This window comes from Suillus subaureus (genome assembly GCF_016647635.1).
Source record: "Suillus subaureus strain MN1 chromosome Unknown BJ212scaffold_47, whole genome shotgun sequence".
Taxonomy (NCBI): domain Eukaryota; kingdom Fungi; phylum Basidiomycota; class Agaricomycetes; order Boletales; family Suillaceae; genus Suillus; species Suillus subaureus.
The window spans coordinates 83449-102437 of NW_024538603.1; the positions used below are offsets into that span (position 1 = coordinate 83449).

General features: G+C 43.1%; 6 protein-coding genes across 6 annotated transcripts; 4 read left to right on the forward strand and 2 right to left on the reverse strand.

Moving 5' to 3' along the window:
• Positions 1-2879: 2879 nt before the first annotated feature.
• BJ212DRAFT_1303706 (uncharacterized protein) lies at positions 2880-4141 on the reverse strand (the record flags this gene model as incomplete). The annotated part of the gene is made up of 6 exons (XM_041333461.1): positions 2880-2913; positions 2963-3003; positions 3064-3191; positions 3244-3399; positions 3793-3956; positions 4104-4141. 6 exons carry the CDS (start codon positions 4139-4141, stop codon positions 2880-2882), a joined length of 561 nt encoding a protein of 186 aa, XP_041187693.1.
• A 4738-nt stretch (positions 4142-8879) lies between these two features.
• On the reverse strand, positions 8880-9182 carry BJ212DRAFT_1207598 (uncharacterized protein; the record flags this gene model as incomplete). The annotated part of the gene is made up of 1 exon (XM_041329177.1): positions 8880-9182. A coding segment is annotated over one exon (303 nt), but the record flags the coding sequence as incomplete, so codon positions are not given.
• A 138-nt stretch (positions 9183-9320) lies between these two features.
• BJ212DRAFT_1485940 (uncharacterized protein) lies at positions 9321-9974 on the forward strand (the record flags this gene model as incomplete). The annotated part of the gene is made up of 4 exons (XM_041341049.1): positions 9321-9624; positions 9677-9720; positions 9777-9865; positions 9914-9974. The coding sequence occupies 4 exons, from the start codon at positions 9321-9323 to the stop codon at positions 9972-9974; spliced, it is 498 nt and encodes a 165-aa protein (XP_041187695.1).
• A 5588-nt stretch (positions 9975-15562) lies between these two features.
• On the forward strand, positions 15563-16023 carry BJ212DRAFT_1282693 (uncharacterized protein; the record flags this gene model as incomplete). Its single annotated transcript, XM_041331696.1, has 3 exons — positions 15563-15687; positions 15739-15853; positions 15904-16023. 3 exons carry the CDS (start codon positions 15563-15565, stop codon positions 16021-16023), a joined length of 360 nt encoding a protein of 119 aa, XP_041187696.1.
• Positions 16024-16275: 252 nt separating this feature from the next.
• Positions 16276-16505, forward strand: BJ212DRAFT_1248984 (uncharacterized protein; the record flags this gene model as incomplete). Its single annotated transcript, XM_041329693.1, has 2 exons — positions 16276-16365; positions 16419-16505. Coding segments are annotated over 2 exons (177 nt in total), but the record flags the coding sequence as incomplete, so codon positions are not given.
• Positions 16506-17667: 1162 nt separating this feature from the next.
• On the forward strand, positions 17668-18506 carry BJ212DRAFT_1282681 (kinase-like domain-containing protein; the record flags this gene model as incomplete). The annotated part of the gene is made up of 2 exons (XM_041331695.1): positions 17668-17943; positions 17991-18506. Coding segments are annotated over 2 exons (792 nt in total), but the record flags the coding sequence as incomplete, so codon positions are not given.
• Between the last annotated feature and the right edge of the window lie 483 nt (positions 18507-18989).

Below are 18989 nucleotides of genomic sequence, written 5' to 3' on the forward strand. Positions count from 1 at the left end.
TTTCTACATTGGACTTCGTCTGCTGTAGCCCCTATTCCTTCCAGACCTCCTGTCCCTCGTACCTCCAGGCATCCTGTTCCTTCAGATGTTCCGCCCTCCGTACCTTCAGATGTTCTGCCCTCTGTACCTTCAGACATCCTGTCCTCCTGTCCTCCTGTCCTCCTGTCCTCCTGTCCTCCTGTCCTCCTGTCCTCCTGTCCTCCTGTCCTCCTGTCCTCCTGTCCTCCTGTCCTCCTGTCCTCCTGTCCTCCTGTCCTCCTGCCCTCCAGTCCTCCAGTCCTCCAGTCCTCCTGTCCTCCTGCCCTCCAGTCCTCCAGTCCTCCTGTCCTCCTGTCCTCCTGCCCTCCAGTCCTCCAGTCCTTCATCCTGTTTCCTGTAGAAGTATTACCTTGCAGTGGGAACTCTCCTGAGCACTTCCTGCGTTCCTCCGGAACTCTCCCACGCTCCTCCTGAAGTCCTCTAGTGCTCTCCAGCAGAGTAGCCAGCCTCTGGAAGTCCTCCGGACTTCCTCAGACCATCATCAGACCTCATATGAAATGAAGGGCACATACTCGGGTAAGGGGCACAGCGTACGAGCTGAGGCCAAGCCCCTCTGAGTCAGTCTCTCTCTCCCTTGAGCAACATGGTTCTTAACACCTCTTCCAAGCAACAGCCTACAACCTGAGGACCAGATGAGCTCCAATAACCTTCAGATGGGTGAAAGGTCACAATAGAAATAAAGGAAATGAAGAAGCTGACAGACTTGCAGGTATGGGAGTGAAGTGAAACATTAGCAACCCATTAGACACATCCATCCATCCAAGCTTTGATATACAAGGTGCAAGACTCACCCACATAGACCAAGCCCTAGCCTACAGGGAAATAGTGTCCTCTTCCCCCAAGCCAGTGTGATGATCATATTCCCACTAGGTGGCTATCTTTTGATAGATTTTGATATTTAAAAATATCGGCAACAAAACTATTGCAATGCATACCATGTAGTAAATTGCTTATATCCTTTTAAGAAAATATTTCCACATCTCCAATGTAGTACAACTGTTATAGCCTGGATATAGGGCTACAATATTGATCTCATTCACATTTTCATAGCTGCTATCTCTGTGATGATATAGCCAAAGTAATCAATCTCACACAAACATTACAACAGTTTTGTTGTATACTGTAGGTAATGGAAAGGTAGCCCTCATATCATTCAAAGGTGCCATCACAAAAAAATAGATACATCATGATTCCATGACTACTAGTAGTTGCTATTGCTTTTTCCTGAGTTAAATTTTGTTGATATACTCAGTAGTTATTTCAGAGTCCTTTGCAAATGAGGACAACTGTGACATGGTACTACAAATTCAAGTCTTGAATACATGAAAAAGAAGAATGGTGAGCTCACAAGGATACAGAAAAAAAGAGCTGACAGAGGGACACTGTACTAGCTAGAAGCTGTTAAGGTCATGTGCTCAAGGGAGTCAGATCACAAGGGCTTGGCCTCAGCTCATACACTGTGCCTCTTTCCCAAGTATGTGCCCTTAATTTCCAGGGGTTAGAATAGTCATCTGGAGTTTCTGGGATTTGACTAGGGTGGATAACAGACGTCTGGATCTGAAACATGAGATAAATCCGATGGACATCCAGATGTTACTTGGACAAGCAGATAAGGCTAATCTGGATGAAGTCTGGACTAGAAACTAACAGGGGATAGACTACCCTAAGGTAGAGCCAGAGATGTAGTCTAGGATACAATCCTAAGACTCACAATATGACAAGAGACTTGGCTTGAGTCTGGAGGACACAGGAATGAGCAGGAACTAAGATAATATTCAAACTGAAGTATTTCCGAGAGTTACAGGAGGTCTATATACTGTAGGTATCATATAGGAATCAGTCAGCAAACACAAAGGCTATGTACAAAGCATATGCAAAGTCTGTTAGTAAGTAAGACAGATCACCAATAATGCATATTGGAAATGAAATGGATGTAATGGATCAATAATCAGAAGGAAAACATAGTTAACTGGAGTCCAGAGACAGGGGAAGTCTAGATGGGGTTGGGCGCTGATATAGGGTTTGGATTCTGGAAGGAAGATAAAGATAGATCAGATCATTGGAGATCCAGATCTCAGATCCGGATATCCAGAGAAGTGGATTTAGAGTTGAGGGTCTGGAGTGGCATATGACAGAAGCAGGCAGAAGAAAAAAGTGAGCTCATATTATCATCCTCACTGCAAGTGGACTTACTAGTACACTTTGTCATGCTCCACTTCTAACACCCTTTTCCTGAAAAGCCAAGACCCAGATTTGACAATCTTAGAGGGTGCATTCAACATTTCAAACAATGAAGCCATCCACTGACTGTGAGCCAAAGGCCAGCTGATCCAACTTTTTGGTGAAAGCAACCACAACCAGCACCTGTGTTTGCATACTCTCAAACTCATTGAGGCATCAGCATAAACATAAATAATCCACATACCAATCATGTCATATTGTATTGCTACTCTGCCCAAACCCCTGCACCAAGGTATGAAATGGATTAGTTCAGCAAAAAAACAAGCACATACCAGCCTCAAATTATCTACCACACTTGTCCCATGTAACCAAAAATGAAACTAGAACCTCAGAGATGGTTCCTGTCATCCCCTTGACTAAAGGTGGAAAAGGGTTTTCCAGGGCATGCTAAGCACAACACTCTCCTTGAACCTCGAGGAAACTTTTCCAGCATGGCCCATACCAAGCCAGTTGGTCAGGTCTCAGCCAACTTTCAAATCCCTTGGATTTATTGGTTCTTAACAGACTCCCAGTGTTGACCAACTCCACCACTTGATTCAGCAGCTGCAGCAATTCAGGGTTAGGAAGGCAGGGCTGACCACTTTTATCATGATGGCACTTCAATATATTATTGGGGAAGTTCCAGGTAGTAGTCTACAAGAAAGAACCATGAGTTTGATCTAAAACAAATTTGCACCCTCACCTGAAGGCCCAATTGTTCCATCTGTACTCCTGGTAAGGTGCCTAGAGACTTAGAAGGCAAGAGACTGTAAGTATAATCTAAATGAGTAATGAAAGTCATACCTGGTTGGTGTTATTGAGATCTATCCAGGAAGTGTTATCATCTTCATTGTGTGAGTATTGGAATTTGAAATCTAGTGTGAGAGGGTGAGCAATTTGAGCCTGAGTAGGTAGTTCTTCAGCTGAAAATCCTATAAATATAAGACTCAGTCAGTGAAGGTACTTTGAACATAAAATTCTTACCTGGATGTTCTTTGTGCTGCCAACAAGCCTCCCTCCAACCAAACTGCTGTGATTCATTATTATCTCTTTCATCTCCATCTTCTTCATCTTTTGCATCATCAATGTTATCTATATCAGTAGCACTACTGCTGGATTCACTGTCCTCTGGGTTGGATCCTACCAGTCTTGCACAAAGTGTTTAGCTAATATCATCCTCCTTGCATAGGACTGGATCCAGGTTATGCTCTAACAAGGTAGCAGTAAGTGGACATTGGAAACTCCAAGCATAATCAATGAGAGTGTTCATATTGTGTTGTTTGGTAACTGTCATTCCCATAATGAGATATGAGTCATTAGAGGCTTGAGGACTAGGCTCCACACCAGGAGGAATAATAGGTATGGTGGTTGAAGCTACAAATCCAAACCTCCCACTGCTTTTCTGTGATGAAAAGCTGGGAACTAGAGTACTGACATTAAGGTTCATGGACTTAGGACTATATGGTGGAGGCTGCACCTAAATGCACAATCAGCACTATCTATAACAAAAGTTGTGTTATATCTTTGGATGACTCTTCCAGCCTTTATGAGGTAGTTCTGGAGCCTGAGGATTCATGGGGTCAAGTGTGCTAAGAGATGTAGCACCCCTAGGTTTCTGGTTCCAGGACCAAGACTCTAAAACTACCCCAATCTTCTCTAGCTGGGTGTTCCTACCCCCTATTCCTGCATTAGGATGGCTGGAATATTAAGGAGCAGTATCTGTAACATCAACTTTAGTGAGACTGAGAGACATGAGCAGCATGCTGGGAATTTTGGAGAGGTTTGTAGCATGATGCCTCCTTGGTAAAGTAGCCTTTGAAGTATCAGAAGCTTTGTGTTTGGACCTTTTCTTTCTAGGACTGGCTACTGTATAAGGAGACATGATGCAATACAGAGAGCAGCAAGACAAAAAACAAAATTGATCAGACTCACCATTATATACCCATCTTGGTAGAAAGATTCAAGCAGCCTTGAGAAAAATTATACTTCTTTGAGTGCTACTGTAAACATGTGGTGTATTTGCCTCAATTGTATGCAGGATGCATTGCTGATGGAGATAATGAAAGACCATGCCTTTGTTAGTGAGATAATGTTTGCACCTTTGAGTCAATGTGCAGTTGTACTGCTACATGGTTTATGAGTGGTGAGGCATGAAAGAAAGTTCAGATGTCATACAAATATTTGAGTCAACATATGATATAAGCAAAATGAGTCCATCAGATGCAAGACAAATAACATGTCAGTAGTAGTATGGGTGACAGATAGCAATGAAAGTTTTCTGGAAATATGTGATACATATCATGAGTCAATGTAAGAGATAGTACCACAATGTAGTGTTGTAGGCAGAAGTCTGCCATTCTGCCAATGACAATTGCCAGCAGTAGGTCAAGGGCCTTGGGTAGAAGTCAGCAGAAATCAATGTGAATCTTATTGGTACTACAAGTAAATAGCATATGATTGTTGTTCAAAAAAGTGTATATGAGCCTCTCTGCATACCAGAATGTTATCAAAAAAGTCCAAGGGCTGCCCCACTCAAAAAATCATCACCAACCACCTTGTCCAACAGCAAAAAGTCCCAAATTCATCCAATCATTATTTTTGCAAATGCAACTACTGTTGGACAAGCTGATACACTCAATTGATGGGAAACCCTCCCAGTCAATGCTGAGCACTGTCCATTGAAGGCATTCACAATCATAATCCACTTGATCACACCTCATGCTGCTGATGTCGAGCGTTATTTCTTGGGCCTGGGTAGGGTACAATCTGTGAAGTGCTGTAACCTATCAGTTCAGACTTTCAAGTCTCTTAGCAAACTCTGAACAAGCTATGCAAATTTCTTGCACGAGGTAGATCACAAAGCTGGTAAGCCAACATGTTGCAAACACACCCATATGCATACTCAACCAGAGTATAGACTTGACATAGCCTTAGCAAATGAACTTCAAAGGTCTTTTGCATGGGTGCCTCCACTCACTTGTGACTCTCACAACTTGGACAATGAATTTTTTGCAGGCACAGAGTCGATAACAGATGAAGGGCTGCTCAAAGAATTCAGCAGGTTCAAAAATGAGATGCTGGATTCATGCCATGGCTTGCAAGAACTTGAAGGCACTTGTGAAGTCCCAGATATTTTTAACAAAGGTGTTATTGATTAGAATGAGCTGGAAAAGGTTGATAAAGGAATTACACCTGCAGGATTTATTGAGGAAATTGATGTGGTTGGCCATGGGTTATATGGCATGGAAGCAGTCTGGAACATTGACACACTATTGTCATTGGAGGGTGTAGCACCTATGCAATAGCTTAGATCATTTTTGCTGCCATCTTGAACCACTCTAGAAACAGGCAAAAACATGCAAAACATTTCTGTCAATTGCTGTTCTGTCATTTTTTTTGGCAGAACTCACCCTAAAATATTTCTACCTCCAACACTACCACAATGACACATATTGATTAAAAAAAAATATTTGCTAGCCTGACTCAGATATCATCCAATTTCTTCCACTTTAGCATTCCTAGGCCCACAGGCTGCAAAGATATTGAAGCAGCATGTTTCAAGTTGGACATACTATTGAGAACAGTGGCAGACTTCTTCAGCATTGCTATAGTATACTCCAGCATTCTCTTTTGCAATAACTTTGAGTGTTGTCAACCTCACCCTCTGATATTGTGACAAGCTAATAATCTACCAGTTCTGGAATGCCAGGGATACTATGCATCAATTTTAGCATATTGGTCTCATTCAAGAAGATGTCATCCTGCTTGCTGAGAACCCAATGGTCCTTCACAATGTAGTCCTCTTTATTCAAACTGGCAAGATAGCAGATAGTCCCATAACCAACAAGGCCCTAACTTACAAAGAGAAATCTCTTGATAGTATATATGTTATCCCCTACACAGATCTTGCCATGAGGTTCAGATGAGTGTACAGAATAAGGAAATTAGGAAGGATGGGGCATGACAGAACATATACTCTCTGTCAAGTCCTGGAGCATTTGGGATGTGAGGCTAAGAAGGGGGGCACTAGATACCATAGTAGGTTGTGTGTGAGAGGGAGATGGGGGAAATTCTTCATGTGCAAATGACTGAGTAGTCATATCATTTGAGCTCCCTTCAAGCAAGTCCTTACTTGAGCATTCCTCAGAGTCAGAGACTATAGACTCAAGATGATCATCAGATGATAGGCTTTCAGAAACAAAAAGCTTAGTAAGAGATTCAGAGGTGGAAGTAGCAGGGTCTGCTGAACTGCTACATCATGTGGGAATATTCTTGATTGGATAATAGACATGAATGTCCATGGAAAGAGGTGGTGAAACATGTTTCATGAAGGAAACTGTTGAATCATACCCAACATATTCTAGACTGCCAAAAATGATAGCAGCAATAATATGAGGGAGTAGATCTGGTTGCTGGTAGATATTGAAGCAAGTAGATACAGCTCCACCAGAGTGATCATACATGAGGACTCTGAGATAGTGATATGCATCGGTGAATGATAAGATGAGGGCAAAGTGCCTCCAGGGCTGTTCACTCATCATAAAGTAGGTGTGGGTGTCTGCAGCCTTCCCAAGTCACATTGCAGGCTTGTAAGGACTGTGTGTTAGCTCACCAGATACCCTGATGTTTCCCCATCTTGTTGTGATATCATCAGCAAGGACAAGATCAGGTTTATACTTTATGTTGCTGCTAGGCAACACCTTGTGAGCACTGGCTGCATTCCATGTATGAGTTGCATAGCACTTGCATTCAAGCAGGGGTTATAATGCTGATAAGCAGCTAGCAAGAGTGTTCATAAAGGATGTGATAATTTCTTTGTAAGTGGCACTCCCAGTATTTGAGTCTGACTCATTTCCAGGAGGGTTAACTGGAAGATCCCAGTTCCAAGTGTGAGTTGCAATGTTGTACAGTGGCACTAGGGAATCTGGTGATAAATCCTGGTATTGTAATCTGATGTGTTCATTGGGATAAATTATTTTTCTAAAGGAAATTTTGAGGTCAGATACATCAGGGAGAGGGATTTTGAAAGGCTAGAAGATGTGAGACAGCAAATGTCCTAGCAGTTGTGATGCCTCTGGTGGATCCTCATGTGTAACCAAATGATTGAGTCTGTCAGAGGTGATTTTATTCATGGCATGAATATCACTGATGTCAGGGATGGACAATAGGGAAAAAAGTTTGATTTTGTTGTCAATGGTCCTGAAAAAGAAAGCCATTTTGGGACATTTACACTAATTATGACAATGGTGGGACCACTGGAGATGAATTTAAATGTTTATCATGCACTGCATAGTGCCAATGAAGCTCAGTGTTTCAGGTGAACTAATTATAAAATGACTTCTAGCCAATAGTGATTAATACTGAAAATAGTGTGAAGTGAAAAAACTGATACAGCTATCTGCAAAAGCTAGTACATGGGAAGTGGGAGGAATGTGTTTTTATCCCAGTATTTATTAAGCCAGAATTCTGAAGAATGTTCCATACTGTTATATGGGGTGAGACAATGGTCTGCACTTGCACCATAACAAGATACAAGATTGACAGGTGCCCTAAGCTGTGTGACTGGTACAATATCACTCACTCAAGTATCATTTGAATGCATTGCTCATTTGAGTATGTGCAGTTGTATACTCAGCTCATGATCACTTCTATCTTGCAGAATGAAGTCAAAGCAATAAACATAGGCAAGGAAATGGTCCTTCCATGACCAATTTGTACCAGCCTTGCCAACAGGACACATAATAAGCCTTATTTCACCAACAGTATGCCCTAGTATTTGATAATGAAAATAGAAAGCATGGAAGAAGAGCAGAATGTACCATGAAGACCATCAATGGGCCATGTGCATTTCACATCATTGTTAACAACAATCAGATCATACCAGCCACAGGTCCAGATGTCAGAAGGTGGTGAACAATTCAAAATCTGGGCAGGCCATATGATACTAATGTCATGAAAATCAGTATCCTACAATTGAAGCTTGAACCAGACTTGGAGCTTTTCAAATGGAAGTGGAGTAGTAAGTTTAGCTTTCCCAGTCCCCCCAATGGTGTAAACAAAATCATGCCCATGAGCAGCTTCATGACTGAGAAAGTCAGTAATGACTGGTCATAGGTCAGGAAGGCCAAACTTGAGAGCAGTGTCATCAACAGAAATGTTTCTGATGGATGGGGCATAGGCGAGATGAAATGATGTGTGTCTGACAGAGAATAAGCACAATGGTACAGAGACTGTTCCCACCTCCCTGTACTGGAGGAGCTTTGCAATTGCAAATTGATTGGTGATAGAATGTAAATGGCTGGGACATCCAATGGTTGCAAGAAGCTCTACTGAGGTGTCATGATTGTTGTCAACATCAAAATCAATGTCATCATCAACAGCATCACCATGATCTGTGTCAACCTGTTGCTTTGAGCCTGGCATATTGTCTAGCAGATTTATGGTGAGTTCAGAGCAACAGCATTTGTCAGCGCAGTCCAGATGTTGACAGACCCATGAATCATAGTCATGGTTGTTGCTCAAGCATGTGGGATCCTTGATTTTGATGATGTGTGCATGTTCTGTAGTGTCAGCAGTCCACTGTATGATAACTCCACTGTTTCAGATACTTGGAACTAGCTCTGCATAAGCTCAATCTTCAGGATATACCAGTTATCAATAACTGCACCATGCTGACCACACCAAAATGCACCAACTAAAATTGAATCTTTGTTGGCATGAAATGCTTTGAGAGCTGCAGAAAGGCACTTGACATCAACATTGACAATTTGAGGTGACTGTATGAGATAACAGAAGTCCATTAGAGCTTGGATGACAGTGATCACAGCACTAGGAACCACATCTGCACTAACTGCAATGATTAAGTGCTGGATGTCACGCTGAGCACACCCTGTAATAGTGTTGCCGTAGCTCCAGCTTTTGCCAGTTCCTGGCCAAAGACTGTTACCAGCTACAGCTGAGCCTGACAAAGCCAAGCCTGGGAAAAAGCTGGCCCCACATGTGGCAGCTTGAGCTGCAGCTCTGGCTTGCGAGCTGGCTACATAGAAACTCATGTACATATCATGACATCTCTGTATGGAGGAGATGCTAGGAATCACCATCGCCCATTGCAATTTATACTATCAAGCCATGTTAATTATCACAGTCCCTTACTATCAAGTTCAGTCTCTCCCCCCAGCTCTAGCCATACAAGAACTCCATCAACAATACCACAGAGCGTTGTACCACCACTGGCAGTCAAAAACAATATTATTTCTGCACCACCTGCACCTGACAATGGTCATTTACCTAGTCCTGAAACTGTCATATCTGCCCCCAAGTCACCCCTAGCAAATCAGACCATCTATGATGACGAGGAACAATTGGGTAGGGGACCACATCATTGTTCTGTTTTCTCCACTGACTTTTACGTATGTAGCTAAATGCAAGAATCTTCTAGAAATCATCCAAGGTGATGATCGGGTGAGTCAATTTAGTGAAATGGTGTTCAGACTCCTGATTAATGACACATCATACAGGAGGAGGAAACCATATTCACCAGAATCACAGATGATGAACATGCATACATCATGCAGTTCATTGACGAAGATGATGAGACTCAAGGAAGGTGGGTGTGTTGATATAATATCTTGCTATACCTAACACAATTTCCTAGATTTGTCTATCACCCAGACTTGGAGACGTTCATAGTGACACTGCCAAGCCAGGCTTACTGAGCAACCCATCACACAAATAAACTTTGCTTTTCAAACGGCTATTACATCAATCGGCCATGACAATGTGCTTGTCCAAGTCCATGTGCATGCAAACAGCTGCTTTTCAGGTGACAGTATCCATGCAGACCCTGATATTCACATCATCTGCATGCCATTCATTGATATTGGGGTACTGAACAAGTCTATCTCCCTCTGGATTTTGGAGAACTGTTTGTCCCAGATGGAAAGTGTGGGTCAAGACAAGATCCGTCGCATCATCACTAATGAAAGTGGGATCCTATTGGCTTCACTCATCAACATGATCAAAGCACACTGATATGCTAATCTGGACCCAGGCAGTGAGATTGCACAGCATTTGCGATTGAAACCAGTGATGTCTTTTGAAGAGTGGACGCCCCTGAGGATGCAATCCAACCAGTTTGGCCCTGTCATATCTGAGGGGCACAGCTGGGTTGAACTCTCGAAGATTGAGTTTCATACATGGATTGCACCAGAAGACAGTGCAATCAATCTTGAGAATGATGACCCTTCCATGTATTCTAAAGGGGTGAGTGATGACTTGTTCACATTTTCACCTTGCCTGAGCATGCACTTGCAGAGTCTGTTCCCCATTGAGAACACCAAAGATATGGATGCAATGATTGGTTGAGGTGTAGCAAAGATATGAGACGTAATACTCCACCACCTTGTCTTACTTGATCCAGAAGGTGACCATGATGATGTACATCAATGGACTCCACCTGCAAAGGTGATCAGGTGGAAGGAGATCAAGGCATCATTAGTAACTGCAGTGTGGGCAACTGAAGGCGCATGTTTGAGTGTAAGTTCTCCTTTTCTCAAAGACAATTAATATCTGATTCATAGCCTTGCACAGGTGTGCGATCCAAGCCTCTTGGGTGATGTCCATTGATCCATGCCTCATTCATCTATCATTTTATATCCGCTTTCCCTAGCTCATGTATTCAAGCTTTCACGTACTTTCTCATGTATAATGAATCATGTTGTTTTGTTGAATGTATTCTCTTCAATACTACTATGCTTGTATATAAACTGAAGTTCTGGAGTTAAAGCTTATAGCACTCTTCAGAGCCTTCACTTCATTGCATGCATTGTCCTCATAGGGAATGGCACCCAGTGCCCAGCATTGTACCTAAGCCCACATTGGTGCCACCTGCATCTTGGGATGCACCCACACTCGACATCAACATCAACCAGGCTGATGACTCAGAATCATTTAACCTTGATGTATCTGGATCCAGTGATGACACTGACCCAGCACCTCCAGTACATAAAGCCAACAAGAAGACAAAGAAAGGGCTGGCACCTGCCAGTGTACCTTTGGACTTTGATGCACCACCAGATCCTCTCCTTCAAATGCAGGCATCTCAAAAAACTGCAACATCCAATGACATTAACTATTTCTTTCAAAAGCAAAAGGACAAAGACACTATTTGTGTCATGTGCGAGTAAGTCTTTGCTAGTGTACACTATTGATTCATCTAACTAACTATTCACATTTCTAGGGCCGAGCGAAAGCCAGATCCAGCTACATGGGATGGGAGCCATGGAAAACGAAAATGGGAATACTCGAGCAATACTGGGAATACACCATTGTGTGGACACGTTGAGAGGTTTCATTTGCTCCTCTATCTCATTCTGACAGAAGAATGTGGGTGGTCCATCTTCGTCATCAGCATCAAACTGGCCTTTGAAATGGGATACACACTAGCTGAAATGTGTAAAGTTGTCAAGGGAGGCACCAAACTATCTAACCTTCCCAAGCGCACTGCTGGAGCCAGTAGTACTACCTTAGCTGGCCCCTGTGATAGAGGTTCGATCCCAGAGTTCATGCACACCACCTTCCTTCAACACCTTGTATCTTTCATTGTTGCTGATGATCAGGCAAGCCCTTGCACAATTTCATTATTTCTTACTGACAACAGTCAACAGTCCATCAACATTATTGAGTGTCCTGAATTTTGATGCCTCCTTTTACTTCTCTGCCAAGAACTTTGAGATAAAGATATTCCTCACCGTACCAAGATCCATGCAGAAATAATCAAGGCCTGGCAAGAGTATTTTGTGACTCTGAAAGATGATATGGCTGTACATATTTTTTTATCTCCATAATCTACAGATTCTCATCATACTTAGAATGCAGTTGGGACAATCTTATTCACTGCTGACATCTGGTCGGCACAGGCTCTAGGCGCATATTTAGCAATGTCAGCTCATTGGATTGCAGAGAACCAGAAGTTGGGAGTGCTTGAGCTGAAGGCAGTGCTTGAGCTGAAGGCAGTGCTGATCACATTTCGCTGGATCAAAGGGAATCACACCAGAAAGTACCTAGCAAAGACAATGTTGTATTTACTTGATCGTGCAGATATCACTGTGAAGGTGTGGTGACCTGTTCAAATACTGACTTTCGCTTATATTAATTTAGGTCAGACATTTCACCATGGACAATGCAGGCAACAATGCAATGTGTATGGAAGAACTTTCCAAACTGCTGGAACAACACGACATCACTTTTGACCCACTTGACAGGTGGGTCATGTGTTTCCCCCACATTATGAATATATGTGTACAGCACGTCACTGATCATTTCACAAACTCCATTGTTGCTGCGCAAGAAGTCTCATGGGCATGGGATGCAACAATTGATGGCCTTGTGATGGACAAAAAAACTTACCTTGCAGCTATCACAAGAAACCCAGTTGCGCTGGGCTGGTCTGCCATCAAAGCGATCCAAGTATCTGGACTGCGTCACGATAAATTCATGGAGGTCGTCAAAACCGGAAATGCCAAGCAATGGTTCAAATCCCCTTCGAATAAGCTGGTAACTGTTCCTGAGGTCGAACTGCTTCATGATGTCTGCATGAGATGGGACTCAATGTATTTCATGATCAATCGCTTGTGAGCAATGCATCCAGTAAGTCTAATACTTGTTATTTTCACTCATGCTATACATTCTTGTGTCAGGCCATAGACTTCTTCCTTAGCATGCCTAATCAGCAGGACATTTCTGGTCATAAGATGACTGACTCAGATTGGCAAGTTCTCGAAGACCTTGAAAAGATTCTAGATGTACATATACAACATCCACCCTTCATTATCTTCAATTTTAATTCTGTTCGCTACTAAATTACAGGTACCTCATAGAGTGCAGCAGTGCATGTCTTCTGAGTGCATGCCCCGGTTGGGTAGTGTGGTTCCCTGCTTCGAGCTTTTCATGACGGCATGGGAATCCCTGGCTACAAGAATTCCCTGACTTCATCCCTCTATCAATGTCAGCTTGGACTGGGCTAAATCATACTACGTTCACATGGACCTGACAGACTCGTATGTTATAGCAATGTGTAAGTTCTTTTATTTTTATTTTTTGACAATAACTACTAATTGAAATGCTTACCAGTGATCGATCTGTCAGTAAGACTCACATGGATCAGGGACTGTTGGGAGGATGATTGGATTATGTGCGCTGAAAGTATGATATGCAACCTCATAAGTACTAATTGACCATCTGATGGCTCTCTAAGCTTTTATGCTAATCTGATTGTGTAGATGGTAGAATATAGAAACCAAATCTCACCTGAGGCTTCCCAGCAATCAAATACCACTCACACCTCCAAGGTTGATACAATCAACTCGCTTGCTCAACTCTATGGCCTTGGAGATATGCACATGAAGCGTCTGCAGCAGTCTCAAGGCCTGCAGACTATTGAGCAAGAGTATCAATCTTATGTTAATGGTGACCTTTGGGATGAAGGCATTGACATACTCAAATTCTGGGAGGTAGGTCACACCGTCTTATTCTTTCAACTGCAGTACTAATGGTCCCTGCTTTTGATAGATGAAGTGGAAGACATACCCAACATTATTTGCAATTGCCATGGACTATTTGCCTGTTCAGGCCTCCACAGTCCCATGCAAACGAGTTTTCTCATTGAGTGCAGAAACTGACACAAAAAAACGGAACTGAATCAGTGAGACGTTGATGGAGGCTTTACAGATGTTAAAGTATGGCCTGAAAAAAGAACGGTTCAATTTCACTCAACAGTTCATTATATCACAGCATGACTTTCCTGGTGATGATCCTGACAAGCCAAATGGAGCACAATCAAATGAATCTCAGGATCCTACTGATGATATACTAGCTACTATTGCATCAGAAGAGACCCATGATGTGCTAGACAAAGTTTATATTTTTCCACAGCCTTCATCTTGGACTGGTTAGAGGCTAGAGACTACCTACAACATTGCATTCTGAACTGTGATCTGCGTACTACTATACCTATGCACTGATCAATACTATGTTGATTTTTGACTGAATTTACCTGAACATTGTGGCATGTGACCTTGCTGATGAATCAGCAACTCTCATATCTGTCCTTGTTCGTGTTTCCTTTCTGTTGTCTTCCCATTGCAGGACGCACACTGGAGGACCACTCAGCACTGAAACCACTCACCAACGGAGCTTGGTGGGCTCATGTGTCGCTGTTTTGCATCCAACGTGAGTTTTTCATTTTATTTTTTCAAACACACCCCTCCCCCATGATGCCTTGGTTTGGCCATTTTGCCCCAAAGGCCAATTGGCGGAGTATCACATCTCCCTTCCTCCACACACATCTTTATTTTTCTCTTTACACCCCTCCCCCATGACACCTTGGTTTGGCCATTTTGCCCCAAAGGCCAATTGGTGGAGTATCACACTTCCATTCCTCCACACCCCACCTATTCTCCATTCTCTGTTTCTGTAATGCCATCTCTCCATACCACTTGCCTGCTGATGGGTCCCTTTCAAGAGATCACCAAAAATGTTTCAACATGGTCAATAGTTTTGGCCCTGGGTACAATTCTACAGCGCAGGTTGACACATTCCATCATCAGATCCCTGTTGATGCAGGAGCATCCAATGAGGCTCCTCACACATCGTCAGAGGCACCGTGCAATCCAACAAACGCTTCAACAGAACCCCCTTCATCAGAGTGGTGGCATGTCTGCAGGAACGAGTTCTCTGGAAGCTGTTATGGATGTGTGAAATGCTCATGGCACATCATTGTAAGAATTTATTTTGTCAAAATCATTTGCTTTGCTCAACTATCTGCTAGTGTCCAAGCCGTTCCCAAATCTGGTGCTATGCACATGTTCTGTTTTGGGTCAACTCACATCATCCAGCAGCGTGAAGTTATGCCGCCAATTGCCATTACACCATCAGTTGTGGAAGTGCCCACAGAGTCTCAACATTTGACTTTTGGTATAGTCAACTTTGGAGGGTAGGCCCATCACATTACACTTGGTGAATATCTCATGATCATCACTGCAGAACTTTGCTGTCCTTTGTGCTTTCTCACGTTAATAGGTGAATCTGGCACTGGAAAGGTATACCTTCCTATGACACACCAGTCACACATGTCGTTTACCCAAATACTTGTAGACAACACTCTTGAATGTTCTTGCACAATGTGTCGGTGGTGTTGGTGTGGTAACTGGTGAGCAATTCTTTAGTGGACAACCGCTCCCCATAGATTTCCAGGCTCAGACATTAGTATCGTCCTACATATGCTGATCTTATCTGACTGACTGTTATGTTTAGTGGTTACTGCCAACAACTTGATACCCATCTTCCTGAGGCGACTGTCCATGAAGTGCTCCTTTTCTCTGCTAATCTTTGCCAGCCACAGTTGGTTCCTCTTGCTGAAAAGGAAGCATAGTGTGTATGATTTTTGCACATGATCAAACCACACTTAACTTTCTACTGCAGCATTGACAAATGTCTTCAAATGTGTGGTCTAGAGGAGTATGCTGACACTATTGTTGGCTCTCTCGGGGTTGAGTGCCGTAAATGTACCACCATCGCAGTGGAGCTCGCTGCCAAGGTTTGAATCCAAACTTCTTGAGGCTACAGCTGTGCTAAAAAGACCAACAGCCCAAACTTCTACTCTTCTTGGATGAGCCTATGTCCAGCCTAGACTCACAATCTGCCTGGGCTATTGTCCATGTCCTTCGTGAGCTTGCTGATTGTGGTCAGGCCATTCTCTGCACATGAGTGCCATTTTTGCGTGTGGGTTTTCAATGCTTATGAGCTGTACCAGAATTCACCAACCTTCAGGAGCGTTCACCAGAAGCGGCGCAGCTTCAAGAGCAGATCAACAACTTGCATGAACATGGTCATACTCACCCACCACAGCTGAGCGTCCAGCACTCTGTCTTCACTACCTCATGGTGGCACCAGTTTGTTATGCTCACCCACCAAAACTTCCAAGCATACTGGCACAATCCTACATACATCCATGCTAAATTTGTGCTTAACATCTTTGGCGGTCTCCTTGTGGGCTTTACATTCTTCCAGGCAAATGATTCTTTGCAGGGCACCCAAAACAAGCTGTTCGTAAGTATATCAATTTGGGTTCTTAGTTTCATGCTAATCTCACTTCTCTTTAGTCAATCTTCCTCGCTCTTGTGCTTTGTGTTCCCCTCACCCATCAGATCATGGCCGTCTACATTGACATTCGCACAGTGTACAAGATATGCGAACGTCCTAGTAGGATGTACAACTGGACTGCTCTTATCATGTCGCAGCTTGTCACTGAGCTTCCCTGGAACGTGACAGGTTCTGCGATGTTCTTTTTCTGCTGGTACTGGACCATTGGATTCCCCACAGCCTGGGCAGGCTACACGTTCCTCATTCTCGCCATCGCCTTCCCATTGTACTATACTATGTTTGGACATGGTATTGCATGTTCATGTCACCCACTGGTCCAGTTGCATCCATATACTTCACAACTCTCAGTCTACTGGAACTGAGTCCATTGGTGTCGAGCCTGATCAAAGCATGTCCGCCATTCACCAAAACATCACTTCATGAGTTTGCTTTCTTCATCGCACTTCCTTAGCGCTCATGATAATCTAGAAATGTGTCAATTGTCCAGGTAAGAATGGTCGTCTGTACAATCATAGTGTGCTAATGGTCACTTTAAAGATTTTGATACTTGTGCTCACTGCTTCAAGTGTGTATTCTGCTATCAAAACATAGTCGGCATTAACACTCTGGTCAGGATTACTGGAGAGCAGCATCTCAATCACAGCTTTGTGTGGGTGAGCAAGATGAGTGACCTCATGGTAGCTGTGCCCTTTTTGTGAAAAATCTGTCTCACAATAATTCAAGATGTGCTATGCAGCTTTCAACATGGTTACTCATTATGTGACATGCACCAGTTGGATCATTGGCATTGACAGGCAGCAGTGCTATGTCTCTGGGATCAATAGCAAACCTAGCAGTAGGACTACAAAAGTTGGATGGGGGATGAGCGATTTATTTGCATGAAATAGAAAGGTCTGGCAGCTGCCGCCATTTGGGTACACGTTCTGGATGGAAATATGCGTCCCAACTGCCCAGTTATTGTTCTTGCACATGTACAGATTATGTGACTGGTATGTATGAGTTTTGTATTGCAATCTTCCGGAAGTTGCCACCATGGCACCATGTATGTGTTGAAATATTAAGTCTTGTTTATTGTGCATATCATTGCCATATCATATCTGTCCTCCGTGTACATCATACTCAGTACTCAATGGTTCCTGCTTGTGTCAATGGGAGGTATTGACTGAAAGAAAAAATAGGGTCGGGTGCTTATGGTAAGTGAATTTTTATTATTATTACATCTCACTGTGAGGACTGAACTTTGAGACAGGTGAAGTGTACCATGCAAATGATATCATTGGTGATGGTGATGTGGTTGTCAAGCTCCAATGTATCACTGGCTCCACCACCAGCTTGGAGCATGAGTATAACATGCTCAGGCAACTTGGTGACACTGTTGGCATCCCCCATGTCCACTGGTTTGGACGTGAGGACAACTATGATGCCCTAGTCCTTGATCGTCTTGGACAGTCACTTGAGAGTGTATTCAAGACATATCAACACTCTTTCAGCCGCAACACTATAGTGTTCATAGCCCATCAGCTTGTAAGTATTTCCTAAATTACATTTACTGATTCTAAAAATTTCACTAGGTCTGCTGCCTCCAGTACATTCACTCAAAATACTTCATTCATTGTGACTTGAAGCCTGACAACATCCTTATTGGAACTGGCAAGGACACGCACAAGATTTATCTTGTTGACTTTGGCATCTCCAAACAATACAGATACCTGCGCACTCACCTCCACATTGCATTTGAACAAACCACCTCCTTGACAGGAACTCCGGCTTTCATGTCCATCAATAGCCATGCAGGCATGGAGCTAGGACGTCGTGATGATATCGAGTCCCTTGCATACCTCTTGATTTACTTATTTCGTGGATCTCTACCTTGGCTCCACTGTAGCGGGATCTCTGACGAGCAAGTTGTTGAGATGAAGTATGACACAACAAAGTTGTGCCAAGGCCTTCCTGAAGAGGTTGAACAGATCCTCACCTATTCATGTTCCCTCTTGTTTGACCAGAAACCGGACTACACATTCTTATGTCGCCTTCTTCAGCGCATCAACAGTACAGTGTTACGGCGAACCGTAAGTCGACTAGGATAGGCGCGACGATAGGTACTCGATAAGAGTACGCCTAACGCCGGATCATGTCCTCACAAATGTAAGGTTCTTTAAGACAAGTCAAAGAGAGTGTCTTTGGCTTGAATATCGATATCGGACGACTTGGGATTGGAGGTCCTAAGCGAAGGATAATGCAGGTAAAACCTAGTAGATTAAAGTGAAGTCTAACTAAGTACATGACCGTGCTTATATAGACATAGGTACTTTAGGGCAGGTACGCATATGTCATTGACTGAGTCATAGATAAGAGTAATGAGTCATCTAGTGACGTCATCGATGAGTCAGAGAGATAAGAGATATGAGTCAGCTAGTGACGGTGTATGGTGGTCATGCTGTAATACAGATAAGGAATCAGCCTAATGATGGCACAATGGGTGCGGTCATGGTGTAGTACACAAGTAGGAAGAAAGGAGAAAAGAGATAGGGGTAACAATGATTGTAACATACAGTGGCTCAAAAAACTGT